At 33.1% G+C, this 25,222-nt stretch overlaps 1 protein-coding gene across 1 annotated transcript in view; it reads right to left on the bottom strand.

Annotated features, from left to right (window-relative positions):
* Positions 1 to 506: 506 nt before the first annotated feature.
* The window catches only part of Caf1-105 (chromatin assembly factor 1, p105 subunit), an 88,465-nt gene continuing 63,749 nt past the window's right edge, over positions 507 to 25,222 (bottom strand). The window contains exons 8-13 of the mRNA XM_090403880.1: positions 22,401 to 22,573; positions 17,527 to 17,609; positions 15,182 to 15,221; positions 14,952 to 15,077; positions 9,229 to 9,363; positions 507 to 2,155 (exon numbers count right to left, since the gene is read on the bottom strand). Coding sequence (XP_090260006.1) covers positions 1,225 to 2,155; positions 9,229 to 9,363; positions 14,952 to 15,077; positions 15,182 to 15,221; positions 17,527 to 17,609; positions 22,401 to 22,573 — 1,488 coding nt within the window. The 3' untranslated portion in view covers positions 507 to 1,224. The remainder of the gene's footprint in view (positions 2,156 to 9,228; positions 9,364 to 14,951; positions 15,078 to 15,181; positions 15,222 to 17,526; positions 17,610 to 22,400; positions 22,574 to 25,222) is intronic.

The raw sequence follows: 25,222 nt of genomic DNA, 5'->3' as shown, positions 1-25,222 counted from the left end.
GCCATTTCCTGAAAAATTTAAAGTCATGTGTAACCAACGTATAAGCTAATCTAAAAGAATTACTCTCAGGATATTGTTGTCAGTACATGCAAATCTTCTTGCCTTTTCATTTATTATTTAACAGCTCTTTTGTGTAAGATTATTTTTGCATTTGTGTGAAATATGTAATATAAGGATAATTCCTGCTCCCCCCACCAATGTCATTCACAATTTTTTTTTAAAATATGATACTTTGTTTTTAATTGACAATTAAATTATTCAATTTTTAAGGAAAATAAGTAATTGTGTTACTGCCTTATCTTTAAAAATAAGTATGATATGGTATAGTATTTTGAAAAGATTAAGTGTGATCATAAACCATAATCTTTATTAGAATAATGTTACCATCATGTGAGCAGCATTTCTCAAACTTTCAGTACCTGCATATCCCCCTTCTAATACTGTAGTAACACCAGTGTAACCCTCTCGTGCAAAGGCAAGTTGGGGGAAATTATATTTCATTGAAACAAGAATAATCATAAGTTTATTTTTTATGAATTGCATTATAATAAATTACAAACACGTGAAACAATATTTAATATTTAAATTATTAAATACATTTCAGTTATACAAACTAATATGCATACAGCACTAACAAAAATTATGAAATATAAATATTCAATAATAAAAAAGTCACATTGATTAATCACCAAAGCTATGTACATTTCCATATTAAACTTCAAGTTTAACATGGAAAAATGGGTAACCATATTACACATTTCACAATTTATGTATGTACTATTTCAGAAAAACTATGATCATGTTTTTCAGAATCTACTTTCTGAATGAGGTGTTTTCCTCACCATTTAATTTTTAGTAAACTGGCTGAAAACTGGAAGCAAAAAAGGTTTTCCTTATGCTTCTATGTATCATGATATTTACATGCCATTCTCCTTTGATGAACTTTCAAATATTTTCTTTAAGTGAATTCTGTTATGTATTATATTAACTTACCTTATAAATGATGCAAAACAAGCATAATTTTAAAACAGTGCCACTCTGTTTATATATGAGGCAGAATAAGTAAATATATACAGAAAAACAGTACTCGTAAAGTTTATATATAATACATCTGTTGTCAAAAAAAAACATCCAGAAAACTTGCTGCATAATGCCTCCTTGATTTTACATGATGGTGTCTGAACATGAAACTCAGTCAGGAATTTAGAATACCAAACTGTATACTCATTTTTTCCCTGTTGAGAGTGTGACAAATTGTACTCTCCTTCCTTGTTTTCTCTCAGGTATGCGAAAGGATGGTGATGACACTTTCTTCTCAAGTGTGATATTGCTAGTTGGAGCAACTTCATCATTTCCAGACTTATTAGAAATTGTTTCATCATGTGATGGTTCCAAAACTAGTTCCCAATCCATGGACTTGTCCTGCTTTTTTTTATCCTTTTCAACAAATTTTTGACAATCAACTTTGACATGTTCATTACTGGAAGAAATTTGTATTTCATCATTTGTACAACTGCTTTGCTGATGAGGATCAGTAGTAATCACAGCTGATTCATCAGGATCCTTAACATTAGGTGCATCTCTTGGTTCAACATCCTTTATGTAAGATACATCTGTTGGTTCAGCATCCATTATACATGATGTGTCTGTTGGTTCAGAATCCTTTATACAAGATGTGTCTGTTGGTTCAGAATCCTTTATACAAGATGTGTCTGTTGGTTCAGAATCCATTATACAAGATGTGTCTGTTGGTTCTGCATCCTTTATACAAGATGTGTCTGTTGGTTCAGAATCCATTATACAAGATGTGTCTGTTGGTTCTGCATCCTTTATACAAGATGTGTCTGTTGGTTCTGCATCCTTTATACAAGATGTGTCTGTTGGTTCTGCATCCTTTATACAAGATGTGTCTGTTGGTTCTGCATCCTTTATATAAGATGTGTCTGTTGGTTTTGCATCCTTTATATGAGATGCATTTATATGATTAGCATCTTTTATGTGAGTACGGGTACCTCTTTGTTTACCATCCTTTATCTGAGATTCACGTTTCACATTCAATTTGTTAACTTTTGGTGATTTTAATGCTTTGGTGATATCTTTATTTTGTGTTTCAACATGCTTTAAACTATATGCAGATTGGGAGGTAGGACTATTCCTGAAATGAAATTAAAAAAAAAAAAAATTACCAAAAAAACATTGCAAACTAAGAATACTGTTTTAATTTATTTTCTTTTGAAATTCCACATCATTTTAAACTACTTTGAAAATATAATCCAAGAATAAAAACTAGGTGCATCTAATTAAATGGTTACTCAGTATATACATTTTGAATTTCATCTGCTCAAATTTAATTTACTCAGGTTTTGCAATGATTGTATAATATAAACTACTATTCTTTACATGTGAAATAAATATTAAATTATGAAACATAACTAATGCTATCTTCAGTTGCTATTATTTAAATGTCTAATTATTATTATTATTATTTTTACTATATATTTCACAGTTCCAAACATACTGCATCTATATTTCTGATGTCCACAATTTTTTTTTTTTATGTTTGCTGTACTAACAATTGCTAAGAGGACTATGTGAAGTTTTTCATTCATCCCTGTCTAACTGCAGATATATGATGGCAACATTAATGCTAAATAAGCCAAATCAAATTAATTATTTCAATTTACATTTTCAAAATTATAATAAAAGACATTAGCTAATACAAAAGTAACAGCTAATCTTATCAAGTTATTCAGAAAAGTGTGAAGGCAAGTTGGGAGAAATTATATTTCATTCAAACATGAATAATCATGTTTGAATAAATATGTCTGATATATGTGGAATATAATTCCCATTAATATAATATTCAGTCTTCAACAACCTCAGTCCAAAATGCAAACGATTTAGTAACATGAAACTGATGCTCTTTAACCTTTGCTCATAGAATCAGTGTGCAAGAATTCTGTATCAGATATGTAACTTATCTGATCCAACTTTGTATCACTGGCATATAATTGGATGTTCCTTTCTAAACCATTTCAATGCCATTAACATACACGTTAAACAGCAGTGGTCCAAACAACTAAAGTTCTTCCATACACCACTCCATGAATAGAAGAACAGCCATTCTCCTATTCATGTCACAAGCCTATATTGCATATCCATTCCCTTTATCCAGTTTTGCTGTCACTGTAATACAAGCAGATTGCTAAAGCAAACATCTCTGGATGCAGTTTCAGACATACTTCCCTGATACTTTAGAGACACTGATTGGTCTATAATTGGTTGCATCAGTTCTAACTCCACCTTTGTGTAATGGAAATTATACAAAATGTATGAATCTCAGCAAATGTTGAGATTCAAACAACCCAAGTTAGGAGCACTGCTAATTCTACTGCACATTCCTTTAGCAGCTATGCTAATATTCCACGAATCCCACTGCTGTGTCAGCATTAGGCTCTTGCAATATATCTTTAATACCATACTTATCTACCTCTATCTTTTCATCTAGTTCTACCTTGGCTTCCAGAAAAACTAATGAGTGTCTAGAATATCCTTTACCAAAGTAATCTTAATAACTTATTTCCTGTACATTTGATGCCTTCCTACTATCTGCATTCCTAAAATTATTCCTCCCTGGTCATTTTTCCTTTCATTTAGTGAATAATCCAAAGGATTATTCACTAAATTATTTTCATAATCTGATTTTGCCTTCCTCATTGTGGTGCTCTCCTGGCCTGTTTTATTTCCACAGACATGTTAACTCTCCTAGCTTCAGTCATTATAGCTTCTTTCAGCTATCCCTTGACCATTCCCATTCACTGCTGATTCCTCTCCATGTAGCTTCTCAACAAGGCACAGATGCAAGTGGACTTCTCAGTTTATTATAATCATCTTCCAGTTCTACATATAACCTCCTTTCAAACAAAATTCCTGCAGGATTTACCACTAACCAAATTAAAACTGTATGATCACTTTCATCAACTGGAGGCATACTTCTTAATTCAATTACTCAGATATTACTTTTTATAAACATTCCCATACCGTGAATACTTTGCATAATGTGCTGCTTAAAGCAGTTGTCACTTAGTTGCTCTATAAATTCTCTTTAGCTCCTCTTGCATGCTAGCTGCTCCCCATAGTCTATATCCATCAAGCTGAAACTATGCATAAAAAATATTAATGCTTTAATCATGGTGCTCCTTTACAGATATCCCTTGAGCAAACAGCTTTCGGGCAAACCGTAGATTCAAATATTATTGTAGAAAAAAAAAAATTACAGTTTGGAAACAAGAACCAACCCTTAAAGATTCAATGGTAAAATCTGAAGAAAACAATGACTCAGTCAAGGAGGCAAGCAGTGAAGTTGTCTGCAAGATGGAAAAATTAAACCTATGGTGGATATTAGAGGCAGCCCAAAGAAAGCATACTGAAGAAAAATAGTTCCTGGCAAATAAATCAGCAAGTGTCCTGAGAGAATACAAAGAAAAATAGTATAAGCTATGTATAAAAGTAGTGAAACAGAACTTATGGGAAGACTTCAGTAAGGATATAGAATATCATGAAAGATGTAAAAATGTCCTGGAGGGTTGAAAAATCTTAGAAATGGAAAAAGAGACTGTAAAGGGAATTAGAGATGATATAAAGGTGACAAAAACTGGATGTCTGGAGATTACTTTGAAAACCACCTGTTAAATGAGATATGTAATGAAATTGATTGCTCACATGACTGCATTCCAGTCATGTGAGCAGTGTGAGCAATCATGCAGTCATGTCATTTTGGTAATGGAGATAGAAAAAAAGTTGTCAGAAATATGAAAACATACTTTAGATGATATTGGACCAGTAAAGTTCAAATACTGAGATATTAAAGTTTTTAGTGGCTACACTTCCATAATCTAAAAGGCCCTGGTCAGAAGGTCATATTCCAGACAAATGAGTAAAACTAGAGAAATTTCTCTAATAAATAAGACTGAGGAAGAGAAACTTGGAACAGAACAAGCTGAGGTCAAGCCAAATAGGGATTATTTGGCCCAGATTTTTACATTAAGCAACAGTCAAGAAATCATGTGAAATATAACAATGATGTGTTTTGTCAATTTGAAAAAGGCATGTGATAAAGTTCATTTATATCGATCACATAGAGTAAAGTGGCATTAATCTGATATCAAAACTGAAGCTTTTACATGCAGCACTTTAGTTTATGCCTATAACACTATATTTCTAAAAAAACCAGCTACAAGTCTTTAGAATGAACTACATTCCATTCTCTATAACAATGTACTGAAAAATCCTGTATTAATATTCACTCTAGAAAACTATCCAATATTACAAACTATTACTATTATTATGTGATCCCTATAAGTTTTTGTTATTAAAATCAATAACAAAAAAGATCCAAACTATGACGAAAATATGAAAGAATGTAGAAAACAACTGCATTCTCAACAGAACCCAGAAAAAGTAAAAACATTCAAGTATTGTAGGCATAATTTTTAGTGAAAATAGAAAATTATCCAAGGCTGAGATTCTTGGGGGGAGGGGTGCCTCTTCCACCTCCATATGAAACCAGCCAACTCACCTTCACAGTATATAAGACAATGTTCAAATTAATTTTAAATTATGGATCTGAAAATTGGATTAGAAATAAAACAGTTAATTAAAGACCACAGTTAACAAAGTTCTGAGGTGAAGAGAAATCATTAAAAATGAAGATATTAGAAAGGAACTCAACATCATTCTATATTAAGTCACTTAAACAGAATGATATAGGAAAAGTTGGCAAAACTGATGTCTATGTGTGATTCAAACATGGGGCAAAACATCCAGAGGAAAACCAACATGACAAAATACCAAAGACTTGACAAATTTGGAAGAAAAGTGTTGATAGAAAGCTAGTAATAATGTCAACTCAATTATGCAATATTGTCATAGTATCCAGTACATCTCTTAAGAGTACATAAAGAAATAACAATGATATTTTCTATCAATTTTTAATCAATTTAACAACAAGAACACAACAAGAACAATTCTGAAAACACACCCCAACTCAACATCACCAGAGTTAAAGATCAGTACTATCAACATAAGAAGCCTGAATGGCAAAGAAATGGAGCTAGCTGAGGAAGTAGATAAGTACCAGATCGACATTAAAAGGGGTGACTGAAACAAAAAAGACAAAAACTGGTGAGATCTTTCTGAGCAATAAATACAAAATGTCATATTCAGGCAATGACAATCAAGAAAAAGAAGGAGTAGCCATAGTATTCAACACAAAATATGAGGCTAATCTTCTTGAATGGCAGGCTGTCTCAAGTAAAGTGATGTGGGCAAATATGAGAATGGGGGAACTGGACAATGAGACGTATTTGTGTTTATGGTCCCACAAAAGGTTCTACTCAGGTAGAAGTGGAGGAATTTTTTGATGCTTTAGAGAAAGCAACTGATACAATGAAAAAGGAAACGGTCCTTGTAGGGGATCTAAATAGCAGAGTAGGAAGTGACTGTCAGACATACAAAAATATTTTGGGAAACTTTGGAGAAAAGAGCAAAGCTAATAATAATGGCAAATACCTGTTGGATTTCTGCTCAGGACATGGACTGGTTATTATTAACACCATGTTCCAACATAAAAATGTGCACAAATTCACATGGAGAGAAGAGGCAAGGAATAAGAAAAGTCTCATTGACTATGGTATTGTTGATAGTGATGTTTTCTCCCTGGTGCAGGACACAGAGTGTACAGAGGATTTGAAATTGGAAGTGATCACTATTTAGTCTTGAGCAGGATAAAATTGAATTTCATATTGAAAAGAATAACATGTAAGAAAGTTTTAAAGCGAATAAAAGTTGAGCAGCTCTGAGATGTGAACTGTACACTAAAATACAAAGATTATTGAAGCAAAAATGAAAGAGTTTGAGAACAGGAACCAAACCTTGGATATTCAGTGGCAAGCTCTGAAGAAAACATAGATTGATTCTGCCAGAGAGGCATGTGGTGAGGTTGTCTGCAAGGATAGAAAAATCAGGACTCCATGGTGGACACAGGAAGTTAAAGAGGCAGTGAAGGAAAAGAAGGAATCATATCAAAAGTTCCTGGCAAATAAGTCAACTTGTGCTCTTAGAGAATACAGAGACAAATGTAAGAAAACTAAACACTATGTAAAACTAGCTAAACAAAAGTCATGGGAAGACTTTGGTAAAAACATAGAAAATAAATATCAAGAAGGTGGTAAGATGATAACTAATAATTAAGGAATTGACAGCGTACACCAGAAATATAAATTAAATAAACTTTAATATATACTTTCTGATATTTCGGCAAACCTCACGTTGCCATCTTCTTGGGAACTTATTACAAAGACAAGTGCACACAAGTACTACATAACAGCAAATGAGAACCGAAGCTAGGAAGCTAACGTTTTCCTAAAGTCCTGATGGTGCCCCTGGCAGGCTATATTTGTAGTTCTTGGCCTTTGGGCTGAAGTTCTTCTGATAAATGTTTCCCAAATTTGGGGCAGTCTCATGCATCCAAATTTGTTGAGGTTTGGCATGTTCCTAAGGGCTGAGGCTGATTCCATGAATAGTCTTTCATATTTGAACTTGCTGCGGTGTATTACTGTGGCTTTCTTCCATCTTATTCTGTGGCAAGTATCCAGAGCGTGGTCTGCAAGCCAAGAGCGGCTGTACTGAATGTGAGAATTACAGAGGTATTTCCCTAATGAGTGTTCCTGGCAAGATCTATGCAAGTATACTTGAGAAACGGTAGAAGAATTGTGGAAGAAAAGCTTGATTCAGGGCAAATAGAGGGTGTCAGGATCAGATCATCACTTTACGACAAATAGTCGAGAAAGCATGGGAATATAACAAAGATCTGTATTTAAGTTTTGTCGATCTGGTAAAGGCATATGACAAGGTGCCAAGAGAGAAGCTATTCAATATGCTACAGTTATATGGTGTCAATGGGGCATTATATCAAGCAATACGTAGTCTTTATTTGAGTTGTAAGTCGGCAGTTAGAATTGAAGGATGTACAGGAAGATGGTTTAATGTTAAATCTGGTGTGAGACAAGGACATACATTATCCCCTCTGTTATTCATTATCTATACGGATCACATTATGAAGGAAAGTGGTATTAAACATGATATCAGAATTGCAGATGTTAATGTCAGCTCTTTGCTTTATGCGGACGATGTTATACTTCTAAATAAATCCACTACAAGTTTGTAAGATTCCCTGACTAAATTGAATAACTGTTGTAATAGATATGGTATGAAGGTCAGCAATAAAAAGACAAAGACAATGAAAATAGGTAGAATCGTTGAAAATGTCAACTGTGTTGTGAATGGGGAACCTGTGGAACAAGTAAAACATTTCAGCTACTTAGGCACGATTTTTAGTGAAGATGGTAAATTAAATAAGGAAATAGACAACAGAATCAACAAAGCTGGTATGGTATCAAGTCAATTGAATAAATTCATATGGAATAAGAGAGAAATTAGTCCGAACACTAAATTAGCTGTATACAAGACAGTGTTCAAACCAGTTTTAACTTATGGATCTGAGAGCTGGGTCAGAAGTAAAACACTTGACCAAAGGCTAGAGACCGCAGATATGAGAGTCCTGAGAAAGATTAGAGGCGTGAACAGATGGCATCAATGGCAATATCATATTAAAAACGAGGATATTAGGAAAGAACTTGACATTGTCGGCATCCAGGAATGCGTTAGCAGAGCTAATTTCAGATGGTATGGTCACTTAAATAGAATGGGCGAGGAAAGATTAGCAAAACAAGTGTTCTCTTCCAGGTTGGCAGGAAAACGACCCAGAGGAAGACCAAGATATAGGTGGATTGATACGGTACAATGTGCCTTAGACGACAGAAATATAAGATCTGATAATGATAATACTAGTGTCTTGACAAGTAATAGACTGATTTGGAGGAAAATTGTAGATAGGAAGTTGTAATGGTGTAAATTTTTCATGTAGTACTATCATATCCTGTACACCCCTTGAGGGTACATGTCAGGAATTTGATGATGATGATGATGACAGCAAGAACACTTAATATAATTCACTTAGTTGTTTCCTTTAGTTTCAAATTCTAGAATGGTCTTCTACAAACAAAAATACTTAAAAATAAACCATGTTTATAAAGTGAATAGGTAGACCTTCTCAAAAAGAGAAAAAGGTTATTTTTTAAAATAATTAATGAATTTTTTTTTTTTTACTTTTGTTCCACGGGTATAGTCTGCTGTACAGTTTCAGAAGCTTGATAGAAGTTTCCTATTTCTCCTTCACTAAATATAATGAAAGAGCAGTAACCATCTGTTGAAGACACTATTAAAATCCTTCCATCTCGAGACCTAAAGAAATGACAAAATATTAATTGGATGGCATTTTAATAAGTTATTTAAAGTAGCTCCTAAATTTGAAAGTCTACACTAACATACAGTCTGTGAAGCCACAGGTGATTCAACAATAGATCACTCTATTTAATCACCCTACTGGCCATGATGTGTATTTACAAGGATATAAAACATAAAGTGGCTGCTATATATATATTTCATCCATATAGTCAGACAGGTGGTTAAAAGTCCACTGTCCACTTATTTGCAGAATGATGGGATGATCTTCAAGCAATTAACAAAACAGGCACATTACATGATCTTATTTGAAGAATGAAAAAATCACATGTAGGTTACATATGATTTGTTAAGACATCCTCTAACAGTGATGTGAAACAAAGAAAATAGTCGAAAATACGATATTATTTCTCTGTGATCCACAAAAATCAGCAATTTATTCTGGTTGTGAGCAGTGAAGGAAGTGCTAAATAAGCAGTGCTGATAATAAGATACAATGCTTTACTTTTTTTGCATAGGTATGATATAACTTAAACATGTTGAAGGTTTCTAATGAACACAACATTTAGGGAATAAGTGTCTATTTCATGTTCAAAACAATGAAACCTGTGTGTTTATGTAAAAGAATAGGCTTGTGCTGCAAGATTCTTCCATGTTGCATATTTTGAGAAGTTAAAAATATTTCTATACATATCAGGTTGCTGTTTGGATTTATGGGCAAAGCAACTACTAAGAGGCCAGTGTGCCTGTTTTGAAGGATTAGAAACCTGAGTTTCTAGAAGGAAAAACCCTACCATCTCTGTATGAAACCAGCTAACTCAACTTCAGTTGTAAAGCCCTTGTAAAGGTTCTTTATATCTTAGACTGGACTCAAACAACCCAAGTTAGTCTTTCCAACCAAAGGGCACTGTTGATACCAAATCAGCTATAGAGGTTTCTATCAATTGTGAACAATGACCAAGGTGATAGGTCTTCAAAAGTTCTTAAAGTGATTAACATGTTAGTTATTATTTCACTGAGTTATGGAAATAATGTCAGCTGGAGATTCTGTGAAAACTGAACACCCGTTTCCTTAATCAACCTGTCTCTTAATCAACTATCTTCATAAGGAATTTTTCTACAGACCTTTTCACTCACCTCTGGATCATCTCCAACAACAAGGTAACCGAAAAACTACTTTCACCACCTCTGCAATATGCTTTCTCTGGATTTCAACTCCCTGTCTACTATTATTCTCCGAATCCCTATCCTTGTCAATTACCTGCAGTCCAGTTTCATAAAGATAGTGCATATACAAATACACAGGCTCAAAAAATTAACAAGCTATCTGCGACAGGATAATATGATAAATTACAAATAGAAAAACTTAAGACTGTTTTAGAAACGCATATATGTACACACAATATAAAATCACTGAAAATCATGTTATATTTAAGATTCCATCATACTTTTTAATGAACTATAAACTGGATCATATTATTGCAATTAGCAAGTTCTGTAACAGTTACCAGTTTAGTTAGCTATGAATTATTAGCTGACTAACATTTAACAGTTTTAAAATTCAAAACAACTCTCTCTGACTCTCAGAAAGAAACTTAAGTTGCTGTTATATTATGACTGAAGCGACTATGGTTATGAAACCAGTGTCTCATGCACGTTAATTATATGTGGCTGATTGAGTGTAAATGTGGGATCTGTGCAGGATCTTCCTTTCCTAAAGCCACATTGTTCTTCTCCAATAATTTCCTCAGCCCATGGTGTTAATTTACTTTTAGTTATATCTAGATATATTTTATAGCATGTATTTAATAAGGATATTCCTCTGTAGTTCTGCAACCCTTTCTGTTTCCTTTTTTGAATATGTTTATGACTATTGCTGTTTGGGATGTTTCCTTCTTCCCATATTCTGTTTCATTTTATTCATTTTAGAATCGTTATATTTATATAATAAATAATTACATTATATTTACATTATATAATATATAATTACAGTATATTTATATTTAATTAGAATTATCTTATTCTTTATGTTTAAATAAGTTTCTTCCCATTACAAAATTATTCATTTCACAAAAACCAGTAAATCATTCTCATTTTTCTGATCACATGCCTCATTACCTACTGCTTTCTTTTTTCTTTATTACTTCTTTTGCCAGTTTTGGTATTCATATCACAATAAGAATAATCATACCATAATCATATTCATATTAGGAAAGAACTTGACATTGTCTGCATCCAGGAATGCGTTAGCAGAGCTAATCTCAGGTGGTATGGTCACCTAAACAGAATGGGCGAGGAAAGATTAGCAAAACAAGTGTTCTCTGCCAGGTTGGCAACAAAACGACCCGGAGGAAGACCAAGATATAGGTGGATTGATACAGTACAAAGTGCTTTAGACGATAGAAATATAAGATCTGATAATGTTGGAGTCTTGACAAGTAACAGACTGATTTGGAGGAAAATTGTAGATAGGAAGTTAGTAATGATATAATTTTTTTCATGTAGTACTATCATATCCTATACACCCCGTGTGGGTACATGGCAGGAATTTGATGATGATAATCATATTCAGTACTTGTTTTATATATTTCTGTAATTTTCATAAAATACCTTTTCTTGAAGATTGATTTTTGCATATGACTGAATTGCATTGGTGCATAAATCAGTATAATGGTTAATTTGTTATGAAAACTAGCCATTATTATTTAATCACTTACAGGCTTCCAATTAATCAAGCTTTTACTTGTCTGTTCACTCCTCTTTCAAGTGGTTCATCAGATCTTGAATAAAATATTTAATATTCATTTATAATTCTCACTTTTCCAAAGCCTGTCCATCTTAGTTCACTTATTCTTAAAATATCTATTCTGTACTGTTTCATTTCCCTTAGTAACTTTGGTCTTTCCTGTTTCAAACAGAATTCTAACCAGCATTCAGAACTAGTAATGTTTTTCACTTAGGTACTACATGACAGCTCTGTTACACTGTCTTTCTTTATTTTGGTGGCAAATTGGTTTCATCTAGTCCCATTGAACAAGTGGATTTCAAATACAATTATTCTTAGAACAATTTCCACAAAACATCAAGAATGTATGTTGTGGAAATGTTCTTTACATGTATAAAGAAAATTATTTAAAAGAAGAAACTAGAATACAGTTGTATACTGCCTGTGAATCACAGGCAACTAAGTAAATATTTAGTTCAACATGCATATAAAGTCAATAAGACCTTGCTGGCTACACCTCACAAATGAACAAGAACATGTTTAGTAATGAAATGGTGACCAAAGAAAAAAAGTGTTTATTATAGTTCTGTTTACCACAACAACAAAGAAATAAGCAAGCCTACTGTCCCAAATTGTAGTCTCTTAAACAATAACTTGTATAACCCAGGGAATCTACATATCCTAGTTTAGAAACTAGGATATATAAAGTTATGTACAGGAATACCCCGACTTACATGAATCCGGAGTTACATGGTTTTTCCTGTCCCGTTTCACCACTAGTCGTATCTTTCCAGCACCGGCCGAATTCGCCAGTGTCGCACATGCTGTGAATAAGCACTGACATGTTTAACGCGGTATCCATTCATACAGGATTTTTATAGTCTACAAACCTTGCAATTGTTTGTTATGTTCTTGATAAAAATTTTATCACATAAAAAATAATAATGTCGTCCAAAAGAAGCAAGTCCGATTCTTCTACAGCTAGCAAGAAAAGAAAAACATTGACTTTGGAAACAAAACTCAACATTGTTAAGGATTTTGAAGGCAGAATAAAAATTTGTGAGCTAGCAAAGAAGTTCGAAATACAGGAATCCACAGTAAGAACAATCATAAAAGATAAAGAAAGCATTCTCGCTGCTGTGAAAAATGGCCAATCATTGAATTCAAGCATAATTCGTAAACGTCATGGGATTATTGGTGAGATGGAAACAATGCTTAAATTATGGTGTGATAATCAAGTGAGAGGAAAAAATTGTCCAGTTGATCAAACGACAATATGTAGTCAAGCCAAGCTGATTTTTGAGAGACTAGACGTAGAAGCAACCAAAGAAGAAAATTTCGTGGCCAGTAATGGTTGGTTCAACCAATTTAAAAATCGCTGTAACTGGCAACAGCATTGTGGAGAGGCAGCAAGCACTGATACAGAGGCTACGTCTTCTTTTCCTGAGACACTTAAGGCTATCATCGAGGAAGGTAGCTATAGCAGTCAAACTATATTTAATGCAGACGAGACTGGCTTGTTCCGGAAAAAGATGCCTAAGAGAACTTTCATTGCACATGAAGAAAAAAACGTTTCCTGGCTTTAAGGCTTACAAAGACCGGTTGACAGTAAGTGGAAATGCAGCTGGTGATTGCAAGTTAAAACCTCTCTTAATTTATCGCTCCGAAAATCCAAGAGCTCTAAAAAATAAATCTAAAGCTGGCTTGCCAGTGATTTGGAAGTCAAATTCTAAAGCTTGGGTGACAGCTTCTATTTTTGAAGACTGGTTTGGTCACCACTTCATACCGGAAGTTGAACGTTATTGCCAGTTCAAAAAAAATTTTGTTTAAAGTTATGCTCATTATTGATAATGCACCTGGTCACCCTCCTGCAACTTTAATTGATTTTGATCCACACGTAAAAGTTGTTTTCTTGCCTCCAAATACCAGCTTACTTCAAACGATGGACCAAGGAGTTATCAAAACATTCAAAGCGTACTACACATGCCGTTCGTTTGCAAGTCTGAATGAAGCTATGAGGCAAAATGAGAAACTGTCTGTTAAAGAGTTTTGGAAACAGTTTAATGTTTTAGATGCTGTAAGGATTATCGGAGATTCTTGGGGTGAAATTTCCCAAAAAACCTTGAATGGTGTCTGGAAAAAACTTTGTCCATCCTTTTTTTAAATGTGAAACAGAAATGTTGCCAGAAACTGATCAAATTGCTGAGGCAATAGAAGAAGTTGTCAACCTTACAAGGCAATTAGATTTAGAAGTCAACAGTGAAGATGTCAGCGAGCTGTTAGACTCACATAACAAGGAGCTTACAATCGACGAGCTCATAGAGATGCGTGAGCAAAGCGCTACTGAAGAGACGAAACCTCATATCCAGTTCTACCAAAAAAGCACATGACAATTGCAAAATTAACAGAAGGTCTCAGCTTAATTAAGAAAGTTTTACAGATTTTGGATGACATAGATTCTAACGAGGAATGAATTGTAGCCATAAGGCAAGGAATAAAAAAATCATTTGCTTGCTATGAAGAAATTTTGCGTGACAAGAAAAGACATTATACCGTCAGACGAATCTATTAGATTTTATGAAACCATCGACATCAAAATAACTTTCTTTTTTTTATGTACGAAAAACTACAATTATGATTATATTTCTTAAAAAATATAGGTGTTTTTGTAAACCTTTGGTCCCAATTAACTAATATTTTGTATGTTTGTATATATAAATTACATGCAAAATTATACCCCGAGTTATGCGAATTCGACTTACATGCTTTTTGTTGGTCCCACCTACCACGTAACTTCGGGGTTTTACTGTATTGAAAATCTCTTTATAAGCTGAAAATTATGCTTAAACTGAAATAGACTCACCAAGCTATATCACTTAAATGGGTATAATGAATGTTGCTGACATAACCAAAAGGTACTGCCTGCTGGGTATCATAAAGAAGCACAGAATCCTGGGTAGCAACTGCAAACACTATCCTGTATGGCAAGCTGAAAAATTTTTAAAATATAAGAAAAGGGTTCTTGTAAAGTTAAAAAAAACCTGATATTTAAAATGGATTTTTTCAGGATTTAAAAAATGTATTATAGATTACCTGAACAGAGACTTTGGTGACTCATCTTCACTTTTTGTCTCTGAAACAGAAAAATTTGTATTAGAAAAGAATGGCATATATAGCTGGATGATCTATTATTTGTTAACAGTAGAGATGCACTTGAAAACATCTTACACACTAAACAATTTGAATAAGTCTAGATCTAATAATAATTTGTCCATTTTTTTTAAAATATTTCTCAAAATATCTGCTTTGTTTTTTATATGACTCCAAATAAATATTATTAAGATTTTGTTAAAATGAACTTTTCTTCATTAAACTTCTGTCAATAAATACATGTTTTGTATGTATATACATTTTATACATATTTTGTATAAAATGCAAATAAAGCAAAAAATCTTGGTGGAGCTGCTAAAACAAATTCTTTGCTAATATCAACAGGTCAGTGCAGTGTAGGTTGCAGTATTTATCAAAATCAATTTTCTGTAGTTTTGTCAAAGGTATTATATTTACTGGAAGCTGAAGTTAAGTCTGTAGTTAACATCACTACAGTAATGTAATGTTTTGTTCTTTTTTCTCTCTATTTTGAATATATTTTTTCTTCTTTAGGTAAATTTTTGTCTGATAAATCTTCAGTTTTTATCATAAACATGGGAAACATTTTGACACTTTTATAACTCAACTTGCTGATTTTAAAAATTTGACTTTGACTTCTGCTTGGTTATTTTCATTGAGATATTATTAAAGGCACCAAAAATAATGTAAAAATAAAGTTATGAGAAGTGAGGGAGTTCTAGGATAAACACCTAGAACAAAAATGATATTAAAGCAACTGACATAACCACAAGAAAGAACATATCTTAAAACCCTTTAACCCCCATATTTCATTAAATTGTAATAATTGGTTCATTTTCTTTTAGGATATATAAGAAGACATATCAATTCCTTTATGGCAATTATCACAACTTTTCAACACACCCTCGTTTTTATAATTTATATATTAAAAATTTAATACAAAAGTTGGAAGATTAGATATCATAAATAACGATTATTTTTGTTTGTAATTTCACAAATATTCTCCACCATTTTTTCACAGAACAAATAATCACGTATAATACGATACAATGTAACACGAAAATTTACTGAAATCAAACAAGTTTTTGCATTAATATGCCTATTAACATCATGTGCATGTAATAATATAACTTTTATACATATTTTGTATAAAATGTAAAGAAAGCAAAAATCTTGGTGGAGCTGCTAAAATGCCAGGCCCAAAAAAGTTTCATAAGTTTCATGGTGGATCTGTCACTGCTTGCTGTCACCAGGTCTGTTGTATTGCTCCATCATGAATTGGTCAGTTGAGAATTAACAGCTTGCAGAAAATAATCATGAAATTATTATTTCATGAAAATTGCAATTTTTGAAATAAATAATGATTAAATCAAGTTTTGTTTTATACTCAGCAAAACCTGTAGATTATACTTGCCAAGAAATTATGTACTTGTTTAACTTTGCATGTGAAATATCTTCAAGACCAGGCTACTTGTATATAGAAGCTCTTCTTCACATCAACTGCTTCAGTATTCCACAGTGCAAAGCACACTTCCCTTTCAGACACATATGCTGTTATGCATTATGGGAAGGGTCACTACTCAGACCAGTTTTGATCTTTGAGGTCTCATCAGTGAGAGCCAGACTCAGAAATTAATGCAGAAGTCCCATTTTCCCATACACAAGAGCAAAGAAGGTGTATCCCCTTATTAATTAAAATACTCAAGATCAAATATTGTTGTAGAAAGTTTTTTCACTTGGTTACAAAGGATGTATCCTAGACATGGAGATACTTCATACACAAGCTCTGTGTGCTTACACTTGGGTAAAGCATTAAACAAGTATAATTCACTTTATCACCAAGTGAAAAAAACTTTCTATATCAGCAAAACTGCTTCAGAGAACCTCAAAATATTGTAAGCAGTCATCAGAAAAAGGTTCATCATTGTGTTGAAAGAAAGCTAGACATGCTAAATATTAAGTGCATGATGATCATTTTCTAAGTGAAGCATTACATATTTAGAATTCATTCCTACAGGCAGAACTATCAAGCAGAATTACTTAAATGTTCTTAGGCATTTCATGAAAGATATTTGCCAAAAACAATTAGAAATGTGATGCATGCATTTGTTCTAATACAAAAATTTCACCTTATGGATCTAAATATAACATTATCATTACTGTCTTAAATAGTTATCATTAGTCTGTCTTAAATAGTTATCATTAGTCTCTCTTAGATAGTTCATTTGCTTAATTTCTTCTTTTTGTATCAATATTACACTTCAAATTTTTCTTCAGATAATTAAGCATTAATAATTTATTAAATTTACCTTGCTTTCTCAGCTCAAAAAGTACAGGACAGCATCGAACAGCAACAGTATACTTATTACCTGATGGGAGATATAAAACTGGCCTGAAGAAGAAAATAAAAAAAAATAATGAATAATTCCTCTTGATTTAATACTAAAAATATTTTAATAAGATAATAAGAGAGTAATAATTTTGAGATAAATCAACTGAGGAACTTAATAAAATACTGCACTATCAAATCACAACTTAATGTATGCTGCTGAAATATTTCAGGTTTTTTTTTTTTTTTTTTTTTTTTTTTTTTTTTTTTTCCCACTTCTACTTTTTTTCACAAAGTTTGTTATATCCCTCTTTTTTCAAGTTTTTTTAGCACAATGTTTCTAAATTTTTACATACTTTTAATCAGTGACAGCTCATCCATGAGGACTGCATTGAATGCAGCTCCAGCAGTGAGTATACTAGCGAGTAGTACTGGCTAGTATGCTTAATGCGGTAAGATGCATTCAATGCAGCTCTGCAGCCCTTATGGACTAGCCACCACTGCTTTTAATTAGTCCCACTCCTCTTTTAAAACAGCATGATACCATAATCACCAACACTCAAAAGTGTAGTCCAAAGCAACCTGCAAAGGGAAAAAAATCCTAGCTATTATTCCTAGTCAATATTTTTTAAAATTTTCAAATGGCACGCGACAATGAAAGAATGTCATATTCCCAATTTCAAGCCTTTACGAGATAGAGAAAATTTCCTAGGATGCCCGAACTGTTAGAAGGAACCCTAACATTCTACAAGATATATTTTATAAAACTTTTTCTTAAAAGACATATTAAACACAAAAAGAGATGGCCTGTTACAAATTTCAAATCCTATGGACAGAAAATTCTATATGGTAAGTGAATTAAACATCTGCAAAACAAAGAAGTAATCAAAATATCACAAGAATATTAATTTTATTTTTTTAGTGCTCTGCTTGTACTGAATATTTTGGAAAGAAATTTGTTATTTATCACTTGCAAGCAGATAATTTTAAAAGGAATAAATGTCATTCATATATTTTAAATACATTTAGAGATATGATAATATAGGCAACTGCTAATTTGCATCAAGTTTGTTTGACTTGACACTGCTTGCAATTCAGGAATTCAGGATTCCAAATATTCGAAATATTTAAAACTAGCCACATATACCAGAAGGATGACACAAAACGATACATGGAAAAAAATAAATTCTTTGTTTATATTTAAACAAAGAATTAGTTTAAGGAGTCTACAGCTCAGTCAGAATTGACACTGGTCTTAGATGAAAAGAGCTGGGATCGAATCCCATCTGGGATGCAATACAACTTTACAACAGATGGGGGGGGGGATTTTAGCAGCTCCATAGCGCAGTTGGCTAAGTGGTTAGCTTATCTGATCTCCAGCCAAGCGGCTGCAGATTGGAATCCCACTGCATGTAGCAGAAGGCTTAACTCTCAAAACCCAATGAGTTATAAGAGTAACCATGCAGCATCTACAGATGTCAAATGTGAATAACTAACTATAGTGCAGTTCAACAAAGAACAGAATAATGCACCATTTGATTAGAAAAGATGGACTTCTTCGATTGAGGATGAGTTGGCCAATCTCATATGGAGGTAGAGGTTTTTTTTCTCTTTTTTCCTAGGCCCAATTGAAAGACCAAGAGACCCATGGATTTCATATTAAACATGAGATCTGATCAAAAGGAGGTATTTGGAGAAACAAAGACATACGGACTGAAGGATATAAGAGATTAAACAGAGAAGTCAGAAAAGCCATCAGACAGGACAAGGAAAAGTATTATGCTAAGAAATATAAAGAGATAGAGTTCAAGATGGCGCAACACAAGTTTATGCCCAAATTGAATGTTATAAAAGACAGGAATGTTTCAAAGACGGGAAAATTTCCAGTTCTTCTGTAGCAGTACTACAGAAGAACTGGAAATCAAAAGCAGATGGAAACTACTGTGAGGAACTGTACAGCAGTGAAAATAAGGAAAATTTGGAACTGCCCCCTTATCAGGAGAATTTCGATTTGGAACCACCACTTAAGTATGAAGTTGAAACAGCAGTTAAGGAGCTAACAACAATAAAGCACCAGATGCAGATGGAACCCCAGAAGAGTTGATTAAAGCCACAGGAGATAGCAAGATAACAGTATTTCATAGATTGTATAGTTCATATAATATATATGAACTATACAATCTATAAGCCTTGGAACCTCAATGCTTGGTTCTATTAGCCTACTCTCTTTCTCCTGTGAATAAATGGCTGATGATAATCTAGTCATCTTAAACCCTACCAAAGAGTCTTGCTCTCATGGGGTAAAATGAAATATATCTCCCACTTAAAGATATGCACAAACATCCAGGTCTACAATAGGATTCAAACCCACAACTTTATGGTCAAAGAGGAAGTATGCTAACAACTCAGTCAACCAAGCCAACATGGTTATGACTCACAATTGCCGGATTACAGACTTACATACTACAAGTGAAACTTGAATCTGAAATACTCAGTTTTCTTAGTTCTTACTGATATGATTTCTTTAAATGTCCCATCAACCAATGGCTCTCACAATAGCAAACTCACAGGAAAACCATAAAAAAGTTTGTTATAGAGGGTAGCTTGCTATAAGTGAATTAATTTTTTTTAGCACAACACTGTGGTCATGGGGCTTTGGTTGGAACTTGCTATTAGTTTGTGATAGTCATTAACTCTTTTGAAAGCATGTCCATTCAATTTGTATCCACCTAATACTACATATACTTATATGTAGTATTAGGTTAAACACCCCACCTCCTCGTCCACTTTTTCAATCTTTTGATATCATCCCATAAATTCTTTGGATGATGCCTGAAATATTAACAATTGACTACTCAGCATCATCAGGTAAGGGACATTTTACTCAATATCTAAACTTAAATCATTCATGATTATAACAAACAATAAAAGGCCCCTAATGCAAATGCAGGTACTCTGCTCCTAATGCTGACTCTTAGAAAACTTTCATCTCAACAAAATTTCCTGTCACCTATCTGACAACCACTTCACCTCACTGAAGAAATACACTGGCACTCAAGTCTTTTACAAACTAATATTTAACTTCAAATCCTTCAGACCAGTTGTAAACAATGAACTTGCCATTCATATTAGTAGTTTTATTGGGAGCATACACAGTGCAAATAGTTTAGTACCGAAAGTTGATACATTTACATATTTTTTCTGAGTTTGTTATTTGTTGGGTTCATAAATATTTTGACAAGTTATATTAACACATTTTTATTTATGAAAACATTATTTTTTTAATGTTTTCATAGATAAGTTAAGAGCAAAGACCAAAGAATACTCAGCAAACTTTAAAGAAGCCATAATTTGTGCTTTGCAAGAATAGATGCACACAACCAAATGATACATATGATTTTGAATCAAATTTACAAGGCCAGATGAGACAGACAAAATTTGATAAGGGTATCCATGAAAAACAATAACTAGAAAAAAAAAACTTATTAAAAGGCTATCTGAGCAAGTCCTCAAAAGCTTGCTACAGTAAGATGCTGTAGAAGAAGACACGAATAAATTGAGTGATTGGGCACAGGAATGGGGATGCAGAATTTATGCTTGGTGAGGATATACTGTTGGAGGTGTAGGAAATAAGCGATCTTGGGGTGATAGTGGACAAGGATCTGAAATTTAGGGGACACATTGCCAAAATTGTGAAGACAACACAAAGACTTCTGGGAATGATGCGGAGGACACTGACTTGTAGAAGTAGGGAGATTCTTGTTCCATCGTATAAGGTTTTGATTAGGCCACACATGGTTTTCAGAAGGATAGAGATGTTGGAAAGGTTCCAGAGGAGACTGACTAAGGTAGTTTCTGACCTCTGGAATGTCGAATATGAGGAAAGATTGAGAAGATGCAATTTACAGTCTGGTGGATAGGAGGAAGAGGGGGAGATACGATAGAGACCTACAAATTAGTAAGGAGTTGTTATAGGATCAATGTTGGAGAGATTCTACAGAAAACAGTGGGAGATCCGAAGGTCATCCCTGGAAACTGTATAATGAGGGTATGAGCTGGTTTTTTGCATGCAGAATTGTGAATGATTGGAATGCCTTGCCTGAGAGTGTGGTGTCTGCAGAGAATTTGAGTGTGTTTAAAGCACAGTATGATTATCTGTGTGTATGAATCATAATAGGACCTCCTAGATGAATCTTTGACTCCATGGGGTCTTGGGTGATGATAATAATAAGCTATTAACAAAGAATTAATTAGATGAGAATTATGGACTAAATATACATGTTTTGACCATAAAATGATGTCTGAAAGAACAAGGTTTATTAGGTTCTTGACCTAGTAAGAAGTCACTTATTTCTGCAAAGAATAGAAAGGCTCAATTAAAATTTGCTAAGACCCTTCATAAATAGACAGCTACTGAATAGTCTAAGATCTTATTTAGCGACGAAATCAAATTTAATTTGTCTGACAGGATTAAGTACATTAGATGTCACAAAAATCAAAAGAACAATATCGCAAATATCAAGTACTTAGGGTAAAGCACAAATGAGGAAATGTCATGGTATGGGGGATACTTTTCTAGTAAAGGGGTAGACCCATTACCTTGTATAGAAACCCCCATGGATTATTTTGTTTATCATGAAATCTTAGATAAGAAAATACTATCATATATAAAAAGAAATATGCCAAGACTGGATTTTTCAGCAAGATCTTGCTGAAAAATCCAGTTTTGATTGGTGTTTCCACAAAACATTTTCAGAATAAAGCTAAATTAAGACTACATATAATGAGAAAGGGAAAAACAAAAATTTTTCATTCAGAAATTAAATTTTTTATAATGAATTTAGGAGCGCTTACTTGCTGAATGAACATCTAGCAAACACATACGTTGTGTTCAAAATTTTTCCATCCTCTAACTCAATAATTCCTGAAGGTACAATTAACAAATTACCGTCTGGTGAAAATGTGAGACGTCGACAGAATGACTTTAATGTATCATCATAAAACAGTTTACTTGGCTTTTCAGGCAACTGGAAAAATTTAATAAAATAAATCTATGAAACCTCTAAATACCATGTTAGAATCTGTAAAGAAAGAACATAATTTTCTATTACATATATTCAAGGGGTGTAACCAGATGTCGAACAATATATCTGATATCAAGTAAATAACTTTCTTCTAAATCCATCTATTATTTTTTAAGGTCAGTGACCAGCTTTTCTCTCTTCTGTAGTACTCCTAACTGCATCAATACATCTTTATTCTGGTCTTACTCTGAATTTTTTCCTGTTGTTTTTGCTTCAAATGCTTATTTTCTCATTTTTAATATGATTCTCCTACTGATTTCATCTGTTAATTTTTCCCAAACTCTCATATTTGTGAACCCTCAGTTTTGAATTACCAGTTTTCTTCCTTGAACCACCCCTCAGATCACTATGTTAAAATTAGTTTGAATGCTGTTTTATAAACTCCTAGCTTGACTGATTCTCTCTCATTCCATAGAAATTTATTTTCAGGTTTTTCATAATACCAGCCTTAGGTACATAATGCAGTGTATATTTTATATTTTCGTACCTATTTTCAGAGTTTGTATTTGTAATGCCAATTTTCATACCAAATTTGCCACAGCAAATATTTTAATTTAGCTAAAGACTTGAAGACCATTTGCAGAATTATTTCAGATAATGTCATCCAAATAGAATAAAAAGCTAAGATAATATCCCCTTAGTTGAATATCATATTTCACATTTCTTAATAATTTGGTCCACATAATTTATAAATACAGTAGCAATAAAGTAAAACCTACCTGATTTAATATCAAACTATCTTTCTAGACATCCTTCAATTCCAACTGCTATTTTTAATTAATGTATAAGTTAAATATCACTCTGTACAGCGTACATGCTCTATTTACATTATACAGATTTAATGTCTTGAAAAGTTTTTCTTGGTACCTTATCACATGCATTTTTGAGTAATAAATACTTAAATAGAGATCATCATAAAATAAAAATCTGGTTTTGGCAATCCCTCCATTTAGCCTAACCCCAGGCTTCTTTTCACTAGTTTTTTCACTCTTTTCTGCTGTATAAATCTTTCCTAGAAGAGTCATAAGAAAATTTCTCTTCACATTCAGTTTTATATCCTATTTTATTATAAACTTGTATGAAGAGCTCTAATCCAAACGTCCAGGATCCAACTATCTGACGGATTTTATCACCACAACTATGAAATATCCTCCTGGTGGAATTCCTCCTCTTCTATCACTTATTAGCTCTTATTACCTCATTTAATGATTTTTCGAGTAATTACTTCAGGCAGTTTTATACTGGCTACATTGCATGATTTTGAAGGCCTGGTCAGTGGGTTGAATTCCAGATAACTGGAGTAGAGCTCTCATAGTACTTATCTATAAAAAGGGAAATAAAGTTGAACATGAAAATTACAGAGGAATTTCCCTATTGATTGTTCCTTGTAAGATTTTAAGATTTATTCATGCATTGTTCATCATGCATGAACCTAGCATTGTGAACATTGCTGGGTTTGTGGCAAACAGAGGTTGTCAGGATCAGATTTTCAGTTTAAGATAAATGTTTGAGAAATTACAGGAATAAAACAAGAATCTGTATTTAATGAAATTGTAATGCTGGTATTAAACCACATAGAACAAACTGATGGTAAAAAATGTTTATTCAGATACTCAACTAATTTTGTGAAGTAACTGTTTCACATCATCAAGAGATATATTGAATAAAATAAAAAATTAAGCTACAAATAGGTAATGATCACAATGTAAATATTTGGAAAAGAGAGAGATTAAAAATGGAATGTGAGTCACTGACTTCCTCATGCATTAGATGTTTTATGAGAGAGGACCATACTTGATGCATCATGCCTTGTTTCTTGTTCCACTGTTGTGGATATTTTATCATTCCCACTGACTAAACCATTCTTGAGCAGAAATTTAATCTATGTGGATCATTTCAGTTCACTGCCACAATACTTCAATGTTTGGTTTCCATTGAACTGAAATGATTTACACAGATTACAGTTTCTACTCAAGACTGTTCAGATTCAGTGAAAATGATAAAACATCCACAAATGCAACAAGAAACAAGGCATGATACTACACCAAGGGATAAAACATCTAGCACGTGTGGAAACCAGTGATGCATATAATGCCACAAACCGCCGAGTGTCTATATGGCACAAACATGAATTCCATTCTCTCTTTCTTTCCCTTTTTTTTCAAATATTTACATTGTGATCATTATCATTTGTAGCTCAATTTTATTCACCATTATCTTCTGCTGATGTTAACCAGTTATTTCATGAAACTAGTCGAGTGTCTGAACAAACATTTTTTACTATCAAGTTGTTCCATGTGGTTTAATACTGGCATTACAATTTCATCATGTCCTCATACTATAAAGTTTTCATAACAGGATGCCAAAAGAAAAGATATTCAAAATACTAGTTATATAGTGTAAATGGGATAATATATCAAGCAATAAAATTAGAATTGAAGGTGATATAGGAAGACAAAAAATTGTGTGAGACAAGGTTGCACGTCATCTGTGGTGTTGTTTATCATCTATATGAATCACATTATGAGGAAAGTGGCATTAAACCCAATATAAAAACTGGAGATGTTAATCTTAGCCCTGTTCTTTATGCAG

Source organism: Typopeltis vanoorti, chromosome 14 (assembly GCF_054136105.1).
Source record: "Typopeltis vanoorti isolate ZY-2024b chromosome 14, IOZ_Tvanoo_1.0, whole genome shotgun sequence".
Classification (NCBI taxonomy): domain Eukaryota; kingdom Metazoa; phylum Arthropoda; class Arachnida; order Uropygi; family Thelyphonidae; genus Typopeltis; species Typopeltis vanoorti.
This window is presented reverse-complemented; position numbering and strand designations above follow the sequence as displayed.